At 39.8% G+C, this 27,124-nt stretch overlaps 1 protein-coding gene and 1 long non-coding RNA gene across 4 annotated transcripts in view; both read right to left on the bottom strand.

The window, feature by feature from the left end:
- Window positions 1-27,124, bottom strand: part of spon1b (spondin 1b) — a 97,724-nt gene that overhangs the window by 55,582 nt on the left and 15,018 nt on the right. For all 3 annotated transcript variants that reach the window (XM_044356351.1, XM_044356352.1, XM_044356353.1), the window contains 4 exons: window positions 26,708-26,841; window positions 7,629-7,702; window positions 6,498-6,620; window positions 5,336-5,484 (listed from right to left, as the gene is read on the bottom strand). In XM_044356351.1, the coding sequence (XP_044212286.1) occupies window positions 5,336-5,484; window positions 6,498-6,620; window positions 7,629-7,702; window positions 26,708-26,841 (480 nt within the window). The remainder of the gene's footprint in view (window positions 1-5,335; window positions 5,485-6,497; window positions 6,621-7,628; window positions 7,703-26,707; window positions 26,842-27,124) is intronic.
- On the bottom strand, window positions 14,999-26,701 carry LOC122985585. The gene is made up of 3 exons (XR_006404153.1): window positions 24,219-26,701; window positions 21,496-21,499; window positions 14,999-15,010 (listed from the first exon to the last, which is right to left on the bottom strand). It is a non-coding gene; the product is annotated as an uncharacterized LOC122985585 (long non-coding RNA).

The raw sequence follows: 27,124 nt of genomic DNA, 5'->3' as shown, positions 1-27,124 counted from the left end.
TACAGTGTGTCAGTTAATAAATGCTGCAGCTCCTCAAGATCGAGAAAATACTCGTCTAACGAAGGGCGTTAGCCCCAAAGTTAGCAACAACGTGTTAGCCTAACCTGACCAGACTCACTTAAGACTGATCTTTAAGGTTGACCAGCAATTCTCATTTTAATGTCAATCTCAGCCGCTCTTTAACAGAGAATGGAGAAATGTCTTGCTGATGAGTGTCTTGAGTTTCTGATATGTTTTTTTGAGTTCAAATGTTACCTAAATAAAAAATTAATAATTAATAATGATCATGATTAATACATTTAAGTCAGTATGCTAAGAACAGCATGAAGATAGAGCCAGCAGGCAATTAGCCTAGCTTAGCATAAAGACTGTAAGGAGGAAACAGCTAGCTTGGTTCTGCTTAAAGCAGTGTTGGGCAAATTACTGGAAACCTGTAATCAATTACACATTAAGTACAACTCATTAAAAAACAAATTAGATTATTAATTACTCAACAGTAAAATTAATTTGTTACATCATTGTTGTTACAAAGCCCAGCTAAATCAAAAGGTGCCTCTAAATAACTCAAAATCCACCACACATCACATCTCTGTTTTCCTTGTATAGAATTTAAAAAAAGAGTTTAACAAGCGTTCAACTAGCTCACCGTTAGCCCTTGAGAGGTCACCCGCCCTCCAAGTCTGAACAAAACCAGCAGATTCCTGAGTGTGGGTTTACCAGTGGGTAATGCTAACAAGCCAGCTAAGACGACACTATATGTACTGTAAATAATACAACTTTGGACTTAACAGGAGACAGATTTCTCTTTTGGTATAGACACAAACAACCTGCCCACATAAAAAAAAAAATCCACCTACCAGCACCTCTAAAGCTCACTGATTAACATGTTACATCTAGTTTGTTTGATCTATACAAGAACCAAAGTGGAAAAACAACATGTTTTACAGTGTTACGTGCTGGAAATATTTCTCAGCAGGGATAATTGTGACGCTAATTGCCTGGCAACCTAAGAATAAAGACAAAACCGGCTAAGAAATAATTTCAGAACATAAAATCACAACTAGTTGTTGGCATGGGAGTGGTATTGATCTCATCAAACTCTTTACAAGAAAGTGAATAAACATGTCCAACTATTCCTCTAAACTTAATGACTGTGCTCCTCATCTTGCAGCTCTAGTTGTTGATAAAGCATGTGCACCTTATTCTGACAGCTTCAGTGAACTGACAGAGGCACTTCAGGATCTTGGCACGTTTCAACCTGTTGCTGAACGCTGCTAAGTCAGTGGGTGCCAGGGTTTAGAGAGAGATCCATTTTCAGAAAGCAGTCCGAGCTGTGACTCTCAGCTGGTGTGCAGCAATGCGCTGTACGTGCTGCAGTATGAGCTTATGTGTGCCTGGAGGTTTTCAAAACGAGCTTTATCACACATATTTTCAACAAGCTCACGCATGTCGGGCCCTGTCCAGTGGGCCTTTGTGCTCACATGCTTAGCGGGGAGTGTTTGATGGACGGCATGATGGCCAAGGTTAACATAAACACTAACCAGCAGGACGTTATAGACTTAGGTCATGATTTAGCAAAGTAATGCATGCAGCAGCAATTCAACTTTCACCTTGGTGCTTGTTGGGTTTACACCAGTAAGATGGAGCACACTGTTGTGTCAACATCTATATAGCATATGAATATTTGCTTCTAAAAGAAACCTGTGTGTAATTTCTGATTGGTTATCAAATGCTGTGAATGACTTTCTGAACATTATGTCTTTCAGCACTGACAGTTTGAAGAAGCACCTCTCTGACAGAGATGTTCTGGCTTGTACTCACATCATCACAGCGAGAGCTCTAAGGTCTCGTCTTCCCTGCCTGCCTGTCTGCATCTCTGTCTGCCAGTCTGCCTGTCTTGTGCCGGGCTTAGGCCTGTGTTAGTTAGGGGAGCGGAGGTCGGCGCTGGGCTGGAGAGGTTGGTCTTAAGGCTTTGTCCACACATCACCACAGCTGATTGCTCCTCTGGATGGTTGGGATTCTCAGCTAAGACAGGGATTACTGACCCATGTCGGCTTCCCACCTTTACAGCAGCCACTTCGATGTTCACCCAGTCTGAACTTAGACGCTCCAGAGAATTGAAAAGATGGGAATGTATGTGTGTGATTTAGTTTGCTTGTGTCTAAACCTTGAAAAGATAACTTTAATATCTCTGGAAAAAAAAGAAAAATTTTGTATCTACAAGGTATCTACAAAGTGTGTGCATGTGTACGAACATGAATATTAATATTAACTGAAGGAAACAATAACACTGGAAATTACAGTAATACACTTAAACTGCAGCATTTAACATTTCAAGTTGTCATTAGATTTAACAATGAGAACTATTGACTTATATTAAATATTTCAATAAAGGTCCTCTACTCTACTACAGGACCTACTCTTTTACTTTACTGCTCTAATCAATATTTTTTATATCAAAATAGGGTCTGATGACTGTATAACATGGAAGGCGTCACTCGTAGTGTCAAACCCACAGAGAAATATCACCTGACTTGCAATTCCTCTCAGCTCTATGAAGCATTTTAGTGTCTTTTGGCTCATTGTATTGGTTGTAAGACTTTATTGTTTGGTTTGGTCTCACAGCTTTTATCAGTGTTGTTCCAGCGTATCAGTGTTGCTTGATATGTAAATAACAGTTAATAACAGTTTCCTAACAAATCTGCCTTATCAAATTTTAAAGGGGACTGTATATTGTTGTGTTAACGGCTTGTTTCCCCAAAGTGGTCAAACATTCACTGGTTCCAGTTTTTTAAATGAGGTGATTTGCCTTTTTTTTTCTTCTTCAAATTTAGTATTTTTCAATATTTTTAGTACTGTTGGTCTGACAAACCTAAAAATTTTGAGATGTCCCATTGGGCTCTGGAAACTTTTTTATCAGGGTTTGTTTGACTATTTGCAGATGTTTTATAGACTAAACGACTAATCAGTTGATCAAAAGGATAATCAACATTTGAAAGTAATAAAAAATTGGGGGGTATTTTGGGGTATTATGGGTCGATACTGCCTCGGTACATTGAAAAAAATATGCCAGCCTACTATGGCTATCCACCATTTCTTCTTCAAGGATGAGACACTAAACGTATTGTGGGATCTATATTTTGCCATGTGAATGGGACAGAGCGCAAGACACAAAACCTTTTTGATTCATGGGTAAAAAAGTTTTAAGACTCCAACAACTCAATAGCTGACATTCCACTGAACAGTGTACAATCGAGCTGTTTCATTCTACAGCTCAATAGCTAACATTCCAGTCTACAGTACACAATCAAGCTATCTCATTCCGCTATGAAGCAGGCTGAAGTTTCCATTGTGTCAGGGTAGTTATTAGCCCCAGAGACAGACAGAGCCAGCCAAGAGAGGAGTTAGGGCTGTCCGTCAGCCTCTAATGTCTCCACACAACAGTCCAAACCCAAACTGACAGGCACACACCAGACTGACAGCCCACTAACAACACACTATTGTTCCCCCACAAATGGCCAGGACACACCTTTCAGTGCCCACAGTGAGAGACAGAGTGTGGCAGAAAGAGGACGCACAGAGACAGCCATATACTGGAGGCCTCAGTCGAACCAGCACACATCAACAACACACACGTTGTGTAAATTACAATATACTCTATGTACAGCTATGGTTAGGGTTAGTGGTAGTAGAGTAGAGTAGAGTAGAGTAGAGCGGGGCATCCATTAATTGGTGATCCCTGGATCTTCTTGTCCACATTATGTGTCCTTGAGCAAGATAATGAACTTAAATTCTCCTGATGGTCAGGACCGCAGTGAGTGTTTGTGTGTGTTGTTGAATGAAACGCACATTATAGAAAATGCTTCGGTACAAAACGGCTATATGCAGTCCATCACCTTTAACACTTTTAGTTAATACTGTCAGTTAATTCTGATCCCAATGTAGTTTTTTGCCTTTTTCCAGAGAAAACTGAGTAATTCTGTCCTTAAGACCAAAAACATATAAGGGACCTTCACTGATATTCTCTCTGATTTAGGCAATCCTCCTTATTAAGACACAACAAAAATCAGCTCTATGTGATGGCACAGACAATGGAAATTCAGGTTTTAAGGTGACGCCTGTGGTTACTGGTGATAATGTTACAACATCTTAATACAAGTCCCATAGTTCTGTTCAAAACACTTTTGACTTGCAGATGGTCATTTTCTTTTCCCCTGTTGTTCAGCCAGGATGAAAATTTGCACTAATAACGTGCATCGGCTCTGGTCTTTCGTGTTCTGTCCAGTAAGTGTGTGTTGCATTTCCTGCAAATCCTCTGTGTATGTGCACACCATTTAAATGCAGCGCGGGAATGGCAGACTCCGCAACTAACAATTCAAACTATTATAGAGAGAGGAAACTAATCAGTGTAAATGACTAGAGCAGAATAAACTGATAAATAATATCAAAAATGGGATTTGATATGATGAAAATATTAAGGATTATAACTTTAAGGCAACTGCTACATACCACAGTATCAATGGTATCAAAAAATCTCAGATGGTAGACAGATTTCTATGTGTCATGGTATATATCATCATATTGCCCAACCCTAAAGTGGATTTGACATGTAAGTATTTAACTCACCTACACACACACACACACACACAGAGTATGCGCAACACAGCTCTCAGCTATGCTCTGCTATGCACTCTTTTCTGTCCGTACCATGTTTCACACACACAAACACTCCTGAGGAGCTGAGGCAACAGCCCACTTTCTCAGGGTGCTATCCATGCCTTCTAAAAATATCTGATGCCCTAAAGGCACAGTTCGCAAGAAGTTTGCTGAAGTTTTCCACAGGAATTTCATTTCAAGCTGGGTCCAGCACCACAAATGTCAATATACATTTGCTTTCATTAGAAGGATAATGAATGGGTATGAGTCTGAAGACGCCCTGTGTCTCTATGTAAATGCTTTGCCCGATGTGGAAATGCGAATTTCACTGCATTGCACAATCAGCTGGATTTTGACAGAGGGAAATTAGTGTGCCTGTGTGTGTGTGTCATTTCAGACTCTTATTGCCTCAGCCTGTCATTAACCTCACAGTATGTTGTATAGCCCTCAACAAATAGTAGGGCACAATCATGATTATACTGTATCTACACTCTGTATGCACTGATAAAGGCTGCAGTTTGAGAGTGAGTTCTTTTTCTTTTTTTTTCTTGCATTCAGTTCTTTTTTCTCTCTTTATGGTCTCAGTCTTTACTGCCACTGAGAAAAAGACAAGAAAATAGTTCTGTTATATAAAAAATGGAGAGACAGAAGACCTGGCTCCATTTGATGTCAGCCATACCTTCTGTCGAATCTCTCCTTCCATCTTGATGGGGGAGCCGAGCTCAGCGACCTGACGGACTCCCTCGCTGGCATAGCCTCCGTACTCCCACAACACGTAGCCTCTGGAGTGGGACGCACCAATCAGAGCAGACCAGTGGTTGGCTCGTCCTGGAAGACAGGAGCAGGAGAGGAAAAGACATTTAGGTTTGAGCGGTTTTAAAGTCTGAAGAGTGAGTCAGGAAGAGAGTAAATACTAGCTGATTAAATGAAGAGCTAGCTGCCTGCCTGACTTCATCCATGTTTTCTGATACAGATGATAAACTGTGCTTTTCAGTTGGTCAGTGATTCTTTTTCTGTTCTAGTTTTCCTTGATTCTCCTACTTACCAGATCATATACAATATGTAGATGTACTCCACTGAAGCATATAATACTGATTACATTACTTCTACATACCATAATAGATTGTATAACAATAATTTAAATTTTTTCTGATCAATTGATCAAGTTAACAATGTCCTGACATGTTTTAGGATATATAGAAATAACAATGTTTTGAATAATAATTTGTGTCTGATATGGTTTTTCCAGAAAAAAGTTGAATTACCTAGTCAAAATTTTTTTATTTTTTTTTAATTTATCGACTCCTTCTCCTTCAAACCCAGTATCAAATATTTTTAGTTTCAAAAGTTCAACATGTCTCCCACTTCACTGAAAAATCTATTCACTGTATGTGCACTGCAGGCTTCAAGTTTCCACATCACACTTGTGTGTAAGTAGAATACTGGACCAGGATTGGCTTCTCAACTATTTGTGATGCCACAGTATGCCCACATCTTAAAGATTTAAAGGGAGACTGTCCTCAGGATCAGTTGTTTATGCAGGTGCCCCAAAACAACATAAATTTACGTTCAAGTGACATAACGCCTCTAGCGGCCGTAGAAATTATGACGGGAGCAAAGGGAGCAGAAGTCATTATTTTAGAGTGACAAAGTTCATGTAGGGAGGAGGTCATACACTTCAACAGTGATTTCTAACAGTTTTGGAAGGCACAGGTAACTGTTATTATCCTGCCAGTTACTGCCGATATGGGGCTTCCCATCAGAAAATGTTTGTATGTGTCATTCTGTCATTATATATATATATATATACACACAGTATACATGCATGCATGATTACTCACTGGGGTAATCTTTGGGATGCACTTTCTCCGACCAGTTGCCGTAGAAAGTGAGTCTATACTTGGCTGTTCCACAGGCGCAGCACTCAATGGCAGGAGCTTCTGTAGCCTCACCAAACACACGCTCTGCAGGGCAACAGGACATGACCATGACAATACACACAAGAGCTCACATGTAAAGATATAAGGGTAAAATGGATAAACAACCTAATAAAATATAGAAAACACAATTCAGGAACCACGAGACAAACAGATCAGCCAGTGTGCGAGCTTTGACACAGATGCACACCTGCATAAATACCAGATGAACGAGTACAATTTGGAACCAGTCAGAATGTCACAAAATTATATCCCTGGAATAAACTGGTATTTAAATAATACATTAGCCTTGACGCAGACTTATAAATATTCAGATATTGCCCTTGACCAATGCTTTGCAAAGATAGGTCAAGGGGAGTACTTGGATATTTATGAGTCACCAAATTATTCAGAAGAAATCCTCACTTAACATCTAAGTTATAGCAGGATGAGTCAAACATCGAAGGCACCTAACTTTTGTCAGCAAATTGAAACGGGGTGGCTTGATTGGCTTGCATAATAGCCTGGAAAATTAGATTTCAGTGGGGAGAGGAAGATTTTATGAAAAGTAAAATTCCCCTGAGATTAAGTTTGAAAAACCATTAGTCCAGACTCTTGTTTTTTATTGTACAAATAAACGTGTGCATCAAAGCTAAGAGTCCTGTCGCCTCTCTGTCTCACAAGAGTTTAGTGTTTATTTGGGGAGCCGGCAGCTTTCCAAATCTGGTGTGGCATTTTTCTCTGCGGTGAAATCACAGGTAACATAAAAGCTATGGAGTGACTCTGTGGTGAAATACAAAGGAATATTTAAATTCCACACAGACTCCCATGAGATCTGCGATTCACTGTCCTCGCAGCTTTCCCTGCTTTCCCTGTTGGCTTCATATTTTTTAAAATATGGTATGAAAGACTGGGAGCTGTTCTGCTCCGAAAAATGAAAAAAAAAAAAAAAAAGACAGATAGAGGAAGGGATAATGACACCATGATGAGTGGTCAAGGATGAAAAAATGAGCAGCCAGCGAGGGAGAGGAGAAGATGACGGGCAGCTGTCATTACCTTTCTCACACAGCCGAATGGTGAGAGATCCTTCATCCTGGAAATAGATGATTCTCTTCTGGACAATGCTCGCCCTGGAGAGACAGAGAGAGTTGTACAGAGAGAGGGAAATATAAAATTATGAAAGAAAAGAAAGGGAGAGAAATTTGAACAGTGAGAGGGGTGCAAAGAGGGCATTAGATGGATAATACTGTAGTTTTTTTTTCCAATATCTGATCCATGTAATCCTCAGCGAGAGGGGAAGGTAATGGGTTCCCTGAGGTTTCATAATGGACACAGAGTACACATCTTTTCACAGAAACAGCGCCGTATTCTCTGAACCTCATGACACAATCCCACTGCTGCAATATGAAATGTAACAGAGCAATCATGCCCACAGACATAAAGAAGAGAGAGGCCGGATAGCTGGAATTACAGTCGGAAGCAGGAACATAGATCTTTACACACACTGTGGACAGAGCCAAATTCTAACTTATGAGCTAATATTGTCTGAGAATGAAACTGTCCCAATGAAAGTAGGTTGTTATTCCAATACCATTTACATTCTTCTTGATTAAAATGAAATGCATTTCTCATATTGCACAGAGATCTGTAAAACTGTGTGTGATGCCGATTGTATGGAAATCTTGAGTTGACAAAGCAGGTAAAAAATTGTCAGCAGAAGTCTGGCCTTGCAATACTTTTACAATATTTTTGCAATAGTTTTATATTCCATTGCAGTAGTGTTGCAAACCCTCCCAGTATTTTACACTTCCTCTGAATAGTTCAGTAAGTTGGCACCTACAATACTGCCTTACACTACTGTGCTGTTCTTAACAGTTGGATGTTTAAAAATGTGTTGCAAACTAAAACTTACATCTCTAAAGATTTTTAACCCTTCATATGAATTATTATCAATGCAAAAAAGAGAATCTGCTTTGCCTGATAGAAAACTGGGTGTTGTTTCTGTTGTTTTTTTTTTTAAATTTATTTTCAAAATTTTAAATTAGTGTGCCCCAGCAACCCAAACTCATTAATGCATAATTTTTACATTATCCATCCATCCATCCATTCTCAGCTGCTTATCCAGGACCGGGTTGTGGTAGCATCAGACTGAATAAGGAAACCCAAACATCCTTCACCCCACCAATGCCCTCAAGCTCCTACTGGGGGATCCCAGGGCATTTCCAGGCCAGAAGAGATATGTAATTCTTCCAGCATGTTCAAGGTCTGCCCCGAGGTCTCCTACCAGTTGGATGTGCCCGGAACACCTCCAAAGGGAGGCGTCCAGAAGGCATCCTAACCAGGTGCCCAAACCATCTCAGTTGGTTCCTTTCAACGCGAAGGAGCAGTGATTCTACTCCGAGCTCCCCCTAGATCTCCGAGGATCTCTCTACCCCTGTGTCTAGACAGCAAGTGTGTGTGAGATGCATTTTTCATATGCATGTCACTCACAACAGATATGCTCTCATTGTAATCCGTGCAGCTGTCTGCACCGGTTCCATGCAGGCTCACGTCTCAGCTGCGTCTCATGGGCGTAACTGCGATCTGAAGTGTTTATTTATGCTTCAAGTCTGTTTTCTTCAATTTTACGCCTGTAACTACAGTCATTGTGAATTGGGCTCTTGAGCGCTTCCTACACGTGGGTGACCTATACTCGACACTGCACCTGAACACCTGCAGTATAGAAACACAGACGGAGCACTCACTGCTGATGCTGCTGCTCTGTTGATGTGCTGCTTACACTACACTTGCTGTCTTGACATGGCATAAGGCTGAGTCCAGATACCCTTTGGAGGAAACTCAGTTCGACGGCCTGTATCCGCGATCTCATTCTTTCAGTCACTACCGAAAGCTTGTGACCATAGGTAAGGATTGGAACGTAGATCGACTGGTAAATTGAGAGCTTTGCCTTCTGGCCCAGCTCCTTCTTCACCACAACAATCCGGTACAACGCCCGCATTACTGCTGATGCTGCACCGACTGCCTGTCGACCTCATGCTCCATCTTACCCTCATTCGTGAACCCTGAGATACCTGAACTCCTTCACTTGGGGCAGTAACTCACTCTCAACCTGGAGGGAGCAGTCCACCTATTTCTAGCAGAGCACCATGGCCTCAGACTTGGAGATGCTGACTCTCATCCTGACCTCTTCACATTCAGCTGCAAATTGTCCAGTGCCTGCTGGAGGTCATGGTGTGTTGAAACCAGCATGACCGCATCATCTGCAAAAGGTAGAGAAGCAATCCTGAAGTCCCCACACCAGACACTCACCTCCCCTGGCTGCACCTTGAGATTCTGTCCATGAAAATCACAAACAGAATCGGTGACACGGGTCAACCCTGGTGGAGCCCAATACCCACTGAGAACAAGTCTGGCTTACTGCCGAGAATGCACAACACAACTCTCACTGTAGTTATATAAGAACCCAATGGCTCACAAGAATGGCCTCGGTACCCCATACTCCCGCAGCACCCCCACAAGGTGCACTGAGGAATGTGCAAACTCCCATGACCCCTCAAGTATCCCTGCCAGAGTGAAGAGCTGGTCCACTGTTCCAAGGCCAGGATGGAATCAGCATTGTACCCCCTGTATATGCGGTTTGACAGTCGGCCAGAGCATCCTTTCCAGCACCCTGGCATAAGCTTTCCCCAGGAGGAAGACCCTCTCCTTCCACAGGGAGAGCTTCAACACCCGCCTGGTGCCTCACATCCTGGGCAACTCCGGAAAAGAAGAGTACAGCGCTTCTCCAAGAGTATCTCTCCAGAGCCTGCACTGTGCGCAGAGGCAAGCCAAACTATATCTAGTCGGCACCGTTCTACCACCCATACTATCGCCAGCTCCTTCCCCACCAGGGAGGTGATGTTCCACGTCTCTATAGCTAGCTTATGATACCTGTGATCAGCATGCCCAGTTCCCTGCTCCTGTCCACTGCCTATCTGGTAATGCACCTGACGCCAGTTTTTAGCCCTGCAGGTGGTGTTACTTTTTCGGGCTGTGCCCAACTGGGCCCCATGGGCCGGCCACCAGATGCTCAACGTCAAGTTCCCCACCCAGCCCTGATTCTAGGAGGGTGCTCCGGTCCCCCTCCGGATGAGGTTCCTATGTGCCTGGAATGCTACTTCATTGAGGTCAAGTGCTCTTAGTCTGGACCCTCACCTCGGGAAAATTTTTATTTTTATGATCTTTAGTAGTCATGGTGAAGTAAATGTAATAATTGGCTAAAAGACTGTGTCAGAATGAAGGTCTTTGATAACCTGCTGCATATCAGAAGGGTACAAAGAAAGTCCTCAGGCATGTGTGTGGCAGTATTACATGTGTGAGGATGGTGGTGATGGTGCAAGCAAAAAGGTCAACATATGAGGTAAGTTCAATCAGTCAATCAATATGCGGTGTTGGGTGAGCAAAGCTGTGAAAAATGAACTAGAAATTGTGGTAAATATAGTATTTTCTTCCTGAAGATTTAGGCGTGGTAGTGGTAGCTGTCATTTCTATACAGTTTAAACATCAGTGTTTTCATCAGCGTTTACCACATGCTAACATTTGCTTATTAGCACAAAGTATAGCTGAGACTGATGGGAATGTCATTAATTATGAATATATTTGATCTTGAACAAAGGCATTTTTAGTGTTGATCTGTACTGTTGATGGTGCTAAATAAAACGTCAGGGGCACCAACGTCATTAGGATTAAATCTCTGGGGACAATGAGTACCTGTACCAAATTTCATGGCAGTCCATCCAAAAGTTAAGATATTTCTTTGGGAACCAAAGTGGTGGACTGACCAATAGGCCGACATTGCCTCAAGTGTGTCTAAAAAATTATAACGCACCTCACCTACATTTCAACTCCCTAAATTCTGCTTTGGAATTAAAAAAAGATTTTGCAAACACTCAGACAGGACATTGACAGGCCTGTTATGCACACAAAGTTGAAAAAACGTGTATAACATGTCCTGGTAACAAACAGTCGCCAATAGGAGCAGATGCTGATGTGAAGCAGAGCCACTATATGAAGTGATTTTGCAACCTACCCCTTGTTTAGGAAAAACTGCTCTACAGTGAGAAGCAAATTAAAAACAAATGTATAAATGAAGACATATCACTAACAGCAAATCATGTCTGGATAAAGCCATACATCTCATTTCACATTGACTGCTGTAACTATTTTCTTGCCTCTGCCAGAAAACCACATGCATCTGCAGTATGGTCAAAATGCTGAAGACAGACTTAGAACTAGAACTAAAAGATGAGATTCACTGGATACAAGATTCACTGCAGCTACATATCTTACTGTGACTCAGGTAATCTTAAACTTGATTTGAAATTCTATTCATCATTTTCAAAGTAATTAATCACCAGACCCCAAATTACATTTCAGAACTGTTATCTTTTGTAGGAGCAAAGTCTTAGGACAGCAGACAGTCCAACCTTTATTACTGAAAAGCCCAGATTAATGACTAAACATGATCAAGCTTTGCAGTCAGAATGCATAAAATTGGAAAAATTGTACTTTAGACATTGTGACTATAAATGTATTAATGCTATTTCTCAATAATGTAATTAACATTATTTTAAAAGCAGTCTTAGCATAACAGCGACAGGGTGTTCAATCTGCCTCATACAGAAAAGACACATAAAACTGGGTAATGAAAGTGAGCTGAGATGGCCTGGATTAACACAGTGTGGTGCCCTAGGGTGACCACACTGTGGCTATAAAGACCATAGATTTATATGAACTTATTGCTAAAGTACAGGCTCAACACACATACTACAGAAAAATGTAAGACACAACCAAAAAATCTGACACCACAGATAGAGATTGGCCTACAAATGCCATAGTAGCCCTTACACTGATGTTCAAATCTGAATGCAACTCACATCCCAATGCAACACTTCATGCTTAATATCATTATTTCCATCATAAATGGCCTGTATGAGGACTACATGCAAAGCCATTACAGAGTATGTCTAAAAAAATCATTACACACACATACCAAATAATACAAGCCCAATAACCACTGTTGCAAGCAACCATTTCAACAGCTGAATGATCATAGCGCACCGGGTGAGGTGATGTGAAGGCATAGGGAATGGCACATTGAGAAAATGTATTGCAATGCGCAGGCTATTAGAAATTATGGTTGTTTTGTTGTTCTATTGTTTTCAGAAAAAGAAATTAAAGGAATGAAAACAAAATAGTGATTTGATTTTCATTTCAAAACCCAGAAACGAAAAGGCATTTTTTGTTTTTTTTCCTGGTCAGAAACGGCAGATACAACATTTATAAAAAGGACTTGATTCTCCTTCTTGCCTTTGTAAAAAAGAAAATAAAGCTAATGTATGAACTGCAGCACTCAGGAATATGAAGGTGTACTTGTTCCTCATAGCAGGGTGGATTAGCAAAATGGTCTTTGAACATATGTTCTATCAGCAACAACTATAGTTACTACTGTTGTTACTGAAATAAACAGCGTCTCTCTCTCCTTCTCTCAACGCCTCCGTGGTGCTGAAAGACACACAACAGTGGCTACTTTTTCAATTGTTTTCTCATTCTTATTATTCATCTTCTTATTAATAAGAATAATGCTGAATAAAAGCTTAATCAGGTGCTTTATAAACGTATCTGCCATTTCCGACCACGAAAACTATTTACGTTTTTCTTTTTTTTCACATTGGTGCCCCCCAGCACAGCAAACTGGCTGGTATCCCCGGGCACTCGCCCGATGCGATACATGGATAATTTGGCCCAGGAGCTGAGCAACACTGACTGCGGAGACAGAGGAGGGACTGGTGACAATAAGTAGGAGTTATTGGTTATATTGCTCCTATAAATCTTACACAGACTGAATAGTGCAATATACCCTGCAACATGGGTTGACTGCTTAGGCATGAAATTGAAAAACAAAAGTGAAATATAGAGACTATTATTGAGCTGCCCTTGATAGTTTTTAAGTAAATTTTATAGAAGCTCTAACATTCACTCTCCTTCAGAGCTAACTCTGTTTGGGTCTCCACCAACTCCTGAGAAAGACATCTATGCAAAATGTTCTATGTCTATACAAAATTTCATAGCAATACATTTCATAGTTGACTGACATCACCATCCCCACTAGCATGGCTAAAAGTACTGATATAAGGAGCCAGTATTGAACCACTAACGCTGAGACTACTGGACGAGTAATTTGTCCCCTACTTGTGCCTGGATTGTGACTTGTGTAAATACTCATTTTGTTTCCCTTATTTCACCATTTTGGGTGTCCATATTGTATCCTGTAGTTGACTATATGATCACATAATAAACTGACAATTCAAGAATGCCCATCAGGAAAGACAGACCTTAACCTAATTCACAGAGGGCTGCATCTAGTCGACAGCTTTTCCCCTAGACATCCTCTCCAACAGTGAGATTTAATCACAGCTCTTTCCTTTAATACTTCCCGTCTGACTGTTGGATTCAGCACCAAGTTTCTCCCTTTAGATCTGGATTCTCACATCGGGTAAGCACACTCAGTCCTGCTTTTCTCTGGAGACAGCCTGTCTCTCTCACTGTTCTGTCAAATAGCACACCCATGGAGCTGCTGTGGCTGCAGTATATCCCTGACACATTCTACACTGTAAATGCTTTGCAGCAAGAGTTAAAGAAAATGCCTATAAGATGTTGTGCAAAATATATTATACTTTTTGCTATTGTATGACAAAAGTTTCGTTCAGGGAGGACACATAACAGAACACAAACAAATCTTGCAACAGTTAGTATATTAATGCATCCAAATCTACATTTTTTCATCTGCTTCCAACCTGCCATTCTGCTGTTGACTGATTTTTTTTTTTTTTTTCTTATTCCCTGTTCTCCCACGCCTCTTTCTGTTCAAGTACCTTATTAATCATACTTCCAATGGCATCATGCATTGTATATATTCCACATCTCAATGAGATGTCTGCTGACTTCTCTTTTGCGTACCCTGGAGGGCTGGACAGCACTCCACGCTGAATCCTTAGCATGCTGTTTGGATTCATGTGTGGCGGTCCAACATATACAACTGTTCATGCAATCATGTCAAGTGCTCCTGACTCCAATAATAAACATCAGGAGTAAGTGGAGGAAATTCACTTCACGTTAGTAGGAAACACAAATCAGTTCATCCGGCTTATTTATACGCTTTTTATTTTCACATATACAAAAAATAATCTCTGTGTGGCTGTACGCACTGCTTGGGCACAACGGTCATCAACGTCAAGACAATGCTAACATGAAGGTATTTAGCAGGTACATTTTATCATGTTTACAATCTTAGTTTAGTGTGCTATCATATGCTATCACAAAAACTACAAACTACATTCGTTTTTCTGGTAATTAATCATAAACCAAAATATTACACAAATTTTGACCTGATGATGTTACTAGCTGAAAAGTTAAGATGTCACCACAGCTGCATCACATCCTTACAGGGACATGAATTTCTGTACAAAATTTTATGGAAATCCATCCAATGCTTGCCGAGACATTTCACTATAAACCACAAATCTGAACATGTTGGTACTAGAGGAAATGTCAGGGGACCAACAAAGTAGGATACATCATCTGAGAACAATGAATGTTGTACCAAATTTTGTGCCAATCCATCCAGTAGATATTGAGATATTTCACTGGATTAGTGAAAACTTTGACCTGCTGGTGGCACTACATGAAATGTCAGAAGATCACCAAAACCATTAGGATTCATCTTCTGGGAACAATGGATATCTGTACAGTAGTTCATGAAAATGTATCCAAGAGTTGTCCAGACTCTTCACTAAAAACCAAAAAAATGTCTTCAAGCTATATGGTGGGACTAGAGGTAACGTCAATGGATCACCAAACTTACTAGGATTCATCCTGTTGGGACCTTGAATGTCTGTATAATATTTCATGTCAAAACATTGTTGTTGAGTTATTTCAGTGTGGACTAAAGTGGTGGAACAATCGAAACAGTCAACAGACCAATGTTGCTATTGCAATAGACACGCAACTAGCATCGATAAAAATGTAGTTAACTCAGTATACTGTTCTGTAATATGAGTACCTTTAGTCTGACTTTTACCTTTTGGTTGTGGCCATAAGTTGCATATCTAGACGTGTTGTTGTTTGGGGTGGAGGGTGGATAGAATGCCTTCGACTGATGGTCACTGTTAATCACTGTTTGATGTGGTGCCACACGAAAGATCAGGAGGTCACAAGAAAAGTCATTAGCAATTATTCTCTAAAAGCATAAATCTCCATCCAAATTTTAGGCCAGTAGTTGTCAAGGTATTAAACTATCAGACTGACAATCAGTCTTTAGGCCCCACTGGCAGCAATACAGAAAGAATCCATTTATATCAGCTTGAATTCATTTCTTAAAAGCTAACATGACTTGCCAGCAAATACCATGACAGCAGTTGTCTCTGACAGCTGAGTGTACTTGAAATAATCTAGTCCTGTGATCAATACAAAAAGCCTGTCTCTGTCTGTGGCTGTGTCAAGAGCGAAGAGTTAAGATCCAGTTGTCAAACTCCTTTCACAGTTAGACTTGTGTTGTCACTGAGCAAGCAGACGACTGGTGACCTCTTCCTCCTCCTGGAGTCCTCCCAGTTAACAGCACCAGAATACTGATGGGAAGATTGAGCTGAAGGTCGATGTGAGGTGAAAATGTGATGAACAGACGGCCGCAGGGCAGTGATGGAGCGAGAGGAGAAATGTTAAGTATAAACTTGAGAAGTGATCAACAGGACAGCAAAACTTAGATTGGAAAACATTGTGCCTCATTCTTCTCTCATCTCTCTCCCTCTCTCTGTCTCTTTTAGCTCCAGGTGGTTTCCAGACACTGAAAGACTTTTCAGGAGTTTCTGGAGATTAAAGAACAGATTTGGGCTGAGCTCATCAGATCTACCAGAAGGACCTTGGTGACCTGGGGAGGAAACAGACAAACATACTCTCTTCAACACTCACACATACACACTCACATGGACATACACACTCTGATGCACCCCGAGGAACTCGTGTATAGAGACATGTCATGTTCGCACAAGATAAAAGTCAAAACAAGGTAGAACTATGAAAACCTTTCAGCTGAAAATCTTCCTCATAACATGAAGCTGTTGAAAACTGGATGATGCTTTGAAGATGGAGAAAGGAGGGAAATTATGTGGGTGATTCACCATTATTAAAGCAATCCGAGAATATCTGACAGCTTCGCCATGAAACAGCAATGTTATCAAGATGTTTTTACTCTATAGTCTGAATACATAAACAAAATGCTCTAGCTATCATCTACAGAGGTTGTCAAACCTGAAGTTGGAAGATATTAGATTTAAGTGATTGAGAGTTGTCTGCTTTTGAAACTAAATATTTCTGTGGGTACAATTACATTTCAGCATTTGAAAGTTTTTTTTTAAAACTTTGCTTTAAAAAGATTTTAAACCAAAATGATGAAGTCACATTATTGGAAGACGTTATGATTATTAAAGCCACACAATAGGTCGTAATATCAGTCGCCCAAAATACGACATATAGTTACATTTGAGTGACAGATGCCATCTGAACTAGTAGCGTAGTAATTATGACCCCAAGCAGGGGCGCAATTGAGATGGCATCTACATAAATTGACAAATATCCTCATTTGGAGGCGGCAGGTTGGATGGATGCTGTAACCCAACAGTGGACTTGAGCGGACTTTGCCACAGGAGACTAGGGCTGTGCAATATGACCAAAATCCCATATCCTGATATAGGTCCTTTCATATCCAGATAACGATACATATCACGATATAGCACATTTTCTGTAAATTCAACCAATAAATTGTTTATATAAAATTACCAAATGGAAAGAACTATTTCTTATTACATTTTGAATTATATACTCAACAAATAAAAGGTACTTACTCATATTTGATTATTTTTCTTTTTATTTAAAACCTTTGTGTACATTTTCATTCAAGCATACATTCAATTAAGAAAAAGGGGGCCGTGGGCAAAATGTCTGAGTCTGGGGTTTGTTTTGAGCACTTGACTGTATTTTTGTGGCTCTCATCTGTAGACTCTCTCCGTACTGTTGACATGATTTTTGGATAGGTGGTAAAAGACATTAGTGGTGTTTGAGTCTGTTGTGGGGACCAGTCAGTCAGACTTTTCATACCAAAGCCACATCCATGTGACAGAAGTAGCGGCTCTTCTGGGTACGAGTACCTTGTTTTGTCTTTGCTGGTCGGAGTCCTTCTCCTGTTTGGAATTACCTTGATCCATGTCACTCTCCTCCATGTTTGTTAGTGTTGCCTTCATGCAAATTTCCTGCCTGCATCCATGCTGGAGGAATGCAAGGCATCGTCCAAATGACAAAAAATATTGCCGTAAAGAGTGTGATTTGTGACAAAAGAAATACACGATAGAGCATAATATGAAACAATAGATGCTTTTCTATCACCACACAATATATATCGTCACATCACACAGCCCTACAGAAGGCCCTTGTTTGTTTCCTGTTTCCAACCACAAATGTCACATTGAAGGAAGTAGTAACCCACACCACATGTTTCTCTAACCTTAACAAAGTTATCATTTTAACCCAAACCATGATCTTTCCCTAAATCTAACCAAGTGGTTTTTGTGCCTAAACCTAACCAGACCTTAAGCACAGCATTGTCACATCATAAAACATATTTTTTTAACAATTTGCAACTGATTTAGAAAGCACAGACAAATGATGTCCTGCCAATTACAGCCGATAAGAGCGCCAGATTAGAAGAAACTCCTATGTGTCTTTCTGGAGTGCATGGTCAAACACCTTTTTTGGTTGTTTAATTTGGAGGACTTGTTGCAATTTTTTATTAACAATGATATGATGAACACACAGAAGTGTCACCCGATTCTAGAGTTCCCCTCAGCTAGGCTACGAAACATTTTAGCATCTTTCAGCTTACTGTTTTGGTTTTACAGCCCGCAACTTTACTGCCATGATTCACTCTTACAGCTCCCATCAACCTTGTTTTCAGCAGCAGCAGGTATCTGTTTTCAGCAAAAGTATTCTACTAAACATACCAGATGCACAGCAGGCAGACAGGTAAGTAACTCAGTGGTGAATATAGTGGAACATTTAGAAGCTCAAGATATTTCAGTTAGTAGAGACCACAACAAAGCTAAAAGGAGAGTGAATATTGGACCTACGTTCATTCAGTAGCCAGAAGCACAACTCAGCACAGAAGCTAATGTTACTTTGCGTGTGCCGATATGATGTGTAAATAGGCAACTGTTTACTAACATGTTCAGCATTACATCATAGCTACATAAATACTATGCATGTGCATTGAAACTGTATAACAGGACACCTCAAATATATGTTGTTGTAAATAAGTGCACAAGGTAGAGTATATTACACTGCATGTTACCATGGTATCACAACGTCTTTGTGCCACATGACCAGTTAACTTTCACTGGTAAGGTTGGGTTCCAATAGCTACTTCCATTTTGGATCAGGTTCCCAGTTCATAAAATTTCAAATCCACCAAGCTGAGTCTTTTTATCCCTCCTCACTTTTTCATTTAGTAATGAGCAATAAACAAGACATTTCGCAGGCAATTAGGCCACTGCTAAAAACAGTTGTGTTACTGCCTTCTCAGCTAACAAATTATGATTACAGATCTAAACTGAATCTCCGAGTTTTAGTTATTTATAAATGTAGTTACTTGGAGTTGAGAGCTAAACATAATTAATTTTAATTTGAAAGGATTTAGATTTGAAAAGTGGATATGACAATGGATTCAGATTGAATAAAATGCTATCAACCCTACTCACTGGTAGAATTTACCCATCCATGAGTTGAACCAAGTGTAAACACACTTTAAGGATAAAAATCTGACCACAGCCTCTTTTTGCCTGAGGTAAGTGGCCATGGTAAAATCTCAATAATACACTCAGTATAATCAATGATAATGGACTTGGTGGAGAAAACGCCACCTACGCCTCAAATATTATTACTTACGTAACAATAAGTAAATAGTATTTGCATGATCAGTTATTTGCTGCCCTGTGTGTTCATGCCTAAATTCCTGTTTGACTGTATATCTAAGCTGAAACTTAACTCACAAAAACAGCAAGAACTGGGGAAAGGATGAAAGTGGCATCAAAAAATGAAGACAGTGAAGCTAAATATGTGGCAGAAAAGTTAAAAACATGGTCAACACCTACATGCTGCTTCAAGGCAGACAGCTTTGCAAGATGAATGACAGGAGTTGGGGTGAAAACTTGACCAACTGAGGAGGAGGAGGGCAGGTCTGACACACTTCCTGCCTCAAGATGAGAAGTTGCACATTTTATCTTGAAGTTGTTAGTTCCAGTGCCAGTAAGAGATGAGTAGAGATAGCACTTAATACAGAGAGCTATTTAAAAGCTGCTGACATGTTCTGTTCTGTTGCTATAAACTGATGAGCATGTTTCACAGCTGACTTTTTTCAGGTGTTCAGCTCATACATCACTTCACTGTGCGAACGTATGGGAAAAAAGTGGAATCCCAACTGGAGCTGTACAGTACATGGTCATGAAGTAGTCTTAAATAGGGCTGCAAATCACTTTATGGATTGATCATTTGTTGATAATAGTAAGAAATGCCCACCAAAAATGCCCAAGTTCACAGAATCAAATAGCTTGTTTATCCAACCAACAGGCTAACACCTAAAGATATTCAATGTACTATCAGAGCTACATTACAGCCGCAGACTTTCAGCTGCTGAATTCTCTGTGATTCCTAACAAACACTAACACTGACACAAACAAACAACTACCTTTACAATATAATGTTGGAGCTAAGATGTGGTGCCACTATTACAATTTACGAAGCCAAATGTAGTGCTTCGGAATCTGACACAACAGAGTATGGAGGAGGACGTTACCACTGGAGCTACGGTACAGCAGCAGCCGACAGAGAGGCACAGCCAGACAGACGGCTGCAGCATTGACTGATGCCCGGGGCAGAGAGAATGGAGACAGAACAGAAAACTTTGTTACGCTGCAACAAACTTAACGGTGTTTTGATATTGATTTTGTTTTCTGACAGATTATTATATCAGACTTTGCCAACTGTGAATACAGAACAGCAAACACCAACTGTGTTAACTGTAACTTATGTGGCTGCATCCAGCTTGAGCACTTGATTTGACAAGTGCTTGTAGTTTTTCCCACCCCTTCATCCACGATTGTTTCCCAAAACAAGCTGACTTTCTGACTGTCCACCAGCACCGTGCAGGACTCAGTAAATTTGCAATGCTCGACATAACGTTAACTAACTGCAGTACGCCATTGGTGTTATGATCCTTGCACTCCAGTACAATATATCCAGATTTGATGACGAAAAAACGTTTTGTAAATGAAAATAAGCATCAGTAAAGAGATATAATACTGCTACTGACTAACTGTGTCTTTGGTGCTCTGCTGGCCATGAACACACTGTCAGTAGAGTCAGTCAGTCTGATTCAATTCAATACCCAATGCATTCTGGTAGTTGTAGGATTCCCCCTTAAGAGCGGTATGAGGAATCTACAGCCTTTTTCTCAGTTTTCTCTGGTCATAGGGCACCAATTTCAAAAATAATTGCACATTTCTACTATATAGGTGACCTAGTTTTAAGAAATCTTCATAATCACACAGCAGTGAATTTTGATCAATCACTAAAATTGTTACCCTATAATGTGCTTGACTGGCTATTCGATTTATGGACTAATTGTTCCACCCCATCAGTCTTGGTTATGATATCACTGTACAGTCATTAAACAAGCCAGTTTAAACTAAACCACTTTATTAAGGGGTTAAACCAAAAATGAGCCCATACAAAATGCCAGTGATACTGTATCATTTCACAGGAAACATGACTTCATGTGCACACAACTGGAGTACAGTAAGTCAAAGTTGAACTACGAAGGCCCCGTGTAAACGATTATGGAGGTTTATAATCGACAGTTTGATTAATAATTTTGCACTTGCCTTCATTTTCTCTTTCAAATAAGTTCAGGGGTTTATATAAATCCTGCCTGATTGTCTGACTGCTCATATTTCTTTTATGGTCTGGATTCTTTTTTTGTGATGTCACCACCTTCCCAGATCTTAGCGATTAACTTGGTGAGTAAAGTAAATATTACTGATAGAACTAAGCTGTAGTCAAACAAAAAAACATTTGTGTTTGGTGTGCTTGTTGGACCTCATATAATTCTTCATGTAACTGTTCTATCAGTACTTATAGCTCATTAATAACACAGAATGCAATTAGAAAAACAGTTCATCAAACCCTCTATCTCAGCTAGTGAGGGCAACAGTTAACTTACAATAAATCACTGCGTTGTTAGACAAAATCACGGATCAAGAAAGGCTCCAGACAAAGCTCATTTTCAAATGCACAGTTATAAATAAAGACAATATCTGGCTCTTAGTTAAAACACAACACAGTACAGTGAATAACTTACTTCACTAAACTCAAAACCAATGTTTTTTCCTCTCTGTTCCTCAGTAATCATCACTGAGTAGGCACTACATATTCTTCAGCTCCTCTAACTTACTTTTGGTCAGACAAAATTTGAAAGTTTACACACAGGTTGAATCTGAGTAGATTTGGCTTTCTGCCATCACATCACTTAACAAAGGATTTTGACAAATATTTAAATAAAAGTCTAAATCTGTGGCTAATCTTTTAATAAAAAATAGTCCCTCTTTTTAAGCTCTACAGCTGTCACCAACAGCTTAATCAACCCTCCTCCTGAAAAAATAATTGCAGTGATTTTGAAATAGCAGGTTTTGGAGTTGGCACCAAATTTAAAAGATAATCCTGGAGGCCTGTTACACTAGTGAAAGGACCAATGAGATTTCTATGGGGGAAAGTATTGGAGCTCTCCCAACTGTAAGGAGTTTTGTATTTGATGCTTCTTGGATTGAGCTAAGAGACGTGTTGAAATCCTGGAATGGCAACATATACTCTATAACAGAGTGCTGAGGAGTAAGGAGAGACTGCCCAGGCTGAGCAAGATAAAGTGAAAGAAATATGAAGAGGCATTCCCATGGTGTAGTTGTGATTATTTTCAATTTTCAAATGGAGGATGGGGGAAGTGAGTGAAAATGTGCAGCTTTGGTATGAAGGTTCATAGCTGAAGTTACATTTTCTCTCTTTTAACTAGCAGCCTGTATAAAGCAACATGATTCATAGAAGACACCGATGTTGTCCAAAGGGATGTTTTACAGTGCAGACGTACTGCGGAGTATCTCCTCCCCGACCGTCATGAATTTCCTTCTGAAGATTGTGTCAATAGAACCATGGGGAAGAAAAACGGTCTCAACAAAGATGAAGTGACAAGCAAGTTACAACAGCAGAGCGCAGACAGTTAAGAAGAAGAAAGAGTGAGACAGAAAGGCGCATAAGTCGGATGAGGTAACGCTAAATCTCTATCTCACTGCTGACAGACAAAAGTGACAGTAATATGAGGTGAATTTGCATAGCAGATGTTCCCCTACGCAGGGCTAGATTTATTGGACTAGCAAACACTGGGATGGCTACGTGCCATCTGTCATACAGCAGCAGCAGATAAATTAAAAGTAACAGCTGTGAGTATACTGTGGAGGTAAGGGCAAGTTATAGCATCTCGCTCAGAGGAGGAAGAGATGCGTGTCAGGGAGGTTATTCCCTTCGGGAAGTCGGATGAGGAAATGGAAACGAGAGAGAGGAGAAAAAAGCAGAACTGTGGAGAAAGAGAGAGGGTGGCAAACAGAGGGAGAGACATTTTCAGAGGTGTGTTCACTCTGAGTTATCGTCTGATTATCATTTGTATTCTCAATTCGTCAAAAAGTGGCGAGCAGCTACATATTGCGGTAAAGAAATGTCATTCCTATACGTGTGTGAGCCCACATAAGATTTGTTTGTGCTTGCACAGGTGGCCTGGATTACATTTTGTACTTCCTCAAGTATTACTGAAACAAGGAAATTGTAATAGCCATTTCTAATCAGACAATATTACATTTGTTGAATCATTAATCCATTAAACCATTAATCATATTAATCAAATCTTTCTTTCACTATGTTTTTAGTCAAAGTGAAAATCTTCTGCCTTCTTTCTCTCTCTGGCTTTCTACCTAATGATTTTCCTCTTAATTCCACAACAGCCTGTGGCTCTGGTTAGAGCTACATTAGGAATTAATGTGTTCATCATGACACAAGCGTCAAAGTATTGTAGTCCAGGGGCTAAACACAGGGTTCAATGCATTCTGCTGTCTTCAAATCAAACGCAAACTAATACTTCTTTCTCCACAGAGCAGCCGGGACGATCATGGATACACTGAATATAACTATGAAATTCTGGCTGTGATTATAGCTTCTGTAAATATAATGAGCAGTAAATATGCTGGGGATGGGGCAGCACAAATAACTTTTAATTATCGATTATTGTGAAAATGCCACTGTGATTCAGAGCACAATTTTTTTTTTAGGGTTTTCCTTATTTAAAGTCTGTTCTGCCTCAAAAACCCTGCGCCTGCTTATCTTCTTGGACAACAATGGCTTTCCCCGCAGTTAACGGAGCAGCAGAGAGGCTGCTCTCCACTGCTGGAGACATGACGTTAATAACACAGCGAAGCACTGCGCCTCCCCTCATTTTGTTATACTCATACAGGCAGGAGACTGTAAAATGCTTTCAAATTAATTAATTAATTAATGCAGTTTTTAATGCAACTTATTAAAATAAAAACGCTGCCGACTATTTATCTTATCTGCCAGTTATGTTTCATATTGTATTGTGGACTAAGGACACCAGTCAATGGTTTGGCACCATTTTCTATTCATTCAATCGAGAATCAATTCTGAATCGAACCAGCACCCAAGTATTGCCATTGTATTGAATCAGGAGATAATCATATCGTCTCAGACCTACCTGAGATGCTAACCACGACCAATAATAAACTTCTACGGCGGATCTGCTAATAATTCCAATGCATAACATATACTGTAGTCAACCAGAGCTATTCTGGAGTTCAAGAAGTCTGATGTCTGAAAAGTCTGATTTTTTCAGTGAAAAATCTGATAAACACTGTGCGCTGCATGCTGAGCACCAAATGGCAGATAGACATGGCAGTTGGAAACTTACTGAAGTAAATAAAGAAGCAGATATTTCCCTCAAGAGCTGGTGGAGACCAAAACAGAGCTAAAAGGAACATGACTCCAAATTAATGTTAATGTTGCTCTGTGTCTGTTGTGTAATTGCACAACCGTTTGCTAACAACTTACAGCTTGTGACCTCCAAGTGGCAAAAAAAATTAATTAATACTGCTTTCAAAAAATTATATTATGACGTATTCATATTAACTGATATTTTTTCACATAAATACATTATGTAAACATTCAACATTAAAGAATTTTTGACTCTGATGTACTGAAGAGGATATTTTACAGTTAAAAGACTTGCTAGTGCTCTCTGGTAGATATACTATAAAACAACAAACAACACTGTTTCTAAATTACTTAAAACATAGCTTTGAATTTCTTCAGTGCAATTTCACATTCTTTTTATTCTTCCTTTCTTCTTTCCATCTTCTTTTATATTCATATACTCAATACCATCATCTGCAATAAGCTAACATTCACTGATATACTGTATATTCCTTGACCATTTGTATTGGTCAGGGTCTACTTTTTAACACCTTCTGTAAGTCATGTCCTTCCTATCAATGATATTTATCGAATACACACTTCATCAGTTACCACTACACCACTAGTCCTATGAGGAAACACTCATAGTGAAAAAGGGGCAGTTTCATAGCCATCTTATGGAACCTTTAAAAAGACAATTTAATACCATATGAAACAATACAGACACTTCGATCTGATACACTGTCCAGGAATTCAGAGTTTCAGAGTATTCTTGGAGTTGTTGTTGCCATTTCACACAGTCGCATCCAACAAAGCAATCTCTCTCACACACTCACACCACTGTTGAAATAACAGTGCAGGTTTAGAGTCAAACCTGCTTCAAACCACAAATTGCCCCCCATAATCATCATCTGTCTCTTTGTTGTAGAGCCGGTCCCTTTACACAAGCCACAGTGTGTCATAGCTTCTGGAGAAACACCTGGCATTAGCTTACTTAATGTGTTTCCCATAACCAATAACGACTATCTGTAAAAACAACAATGACCATGCTAGGGCACAATAATTATTGCCAGTGAAGCAGTCCAGATTTCTGCTTTCTGCTTTGTGCAAGTAAAAATGGAAAAACTGTGGATAAAGTGATCCTGTTGTTGTGGAATTATATAACTTGACTGGTGATTTTTAATCTTACCTAAAAACTGCTTTCCATTTGTACTTTACCCAAAGCACACCATATGGCTTTTTGAATTGATTTCCATTCATTTCATCACAGCATGATAATCAACTTGCAGAGACTTGAAACTTGTTTGAGCAACATCATCTGTCGCAGATATAACTTTAATGTTTTTATCAAGACTACATCATCGGTGCATAGGGACTATTGAACTTTGTTGTTGCTTCTGACATCTGACACCCATGAGTCGACTACTCTTTTAATGCAATTAATGTAATTAAACTCATTAATGCAAAAAGTGTCCAAAATCAATTGGCTCTAGTAATGGCAATGTCGTTCTTGAAAATGTCTCAAAAACTATTGGATTGATTGACATTAAATTTGGTAAAGACATTCATGCCCTCAGGAATAATTCTAAACCTTGGTGATGCTTTGACCTTTCATCTAGCTAATGGCATTCCCATCTACCTCAGTTACTTTGTGTTAAGTCTAGTCTTTTGGATTTGATTTTCCACCAGCGTAGTTCATTAATTCATACTTTTTGGTAGCTGACTTTTAAATCTTGGTTGTTAGTGCTTTGGAGAGTTTTAAAAACAGTCCCTCCTCACAGCTCAATTATCATGTGATGGTAACTTAATTCACACATTAAAAAACATGAAATAAATGAATTTGGTCATTGTGATGTATGAACTATATCTCAATGTTTAAGTCTCTGCAGGTGGATTTTGTTATTGCCACCCCGACACAAATATAACTACAATTTTATGGGAATGGGAGCATCATTATTCAAAATGAAACCTACTTCAGTATAACACAGCCGGACCCAGTAGGCGGTGCTGTCCAGAACACTTGTATCCTGGTGCGTCTACGAGGTGTACTCTCCGTCACTGCAGGGGGACAGTTGGTCATGAACTGTGTGTCATCCTCATCAATGATCTAGAAACAAAAGAATTGAGGATACAGTATTAACATTGAAAAGCAAATTAACTCGATTTTGAAAATGTCACCATGATCTTTTTGTCCAAACCAGTTTTTCCCAGAAAATGAGGATCCAAAGCAGTGGAGACTTACTGCTGCAGGAGGCAACAGGCCTTGCATTGCCACAAGAGCTTTTCTCTTACTGTGTTCTGGCAAGGCTCAATATTGAGATAGAAGTTATTTCTGGTAGCATGTAGACTAGTAATCTGTTCTTCTCTCAATCAACATGAAACTTCTGACA

The sequence above is a fragment of the Thunnus albacares genome, chromosome 7, assembly GCF_914725855.1.
Source record: "Thunnus albacares chromosome 7, fThuAlb1.1, whole genome shotgun sequence".
Lineage (NCBI taxonomy): Eukaryota > Metazoa > Chordata > Actinopteri > Scombriformes > Scombridae > Thunnus > Thunnus albacares.
This window is presented reverse-complemented; position numbering and strand designations above follow the sequence as displayed.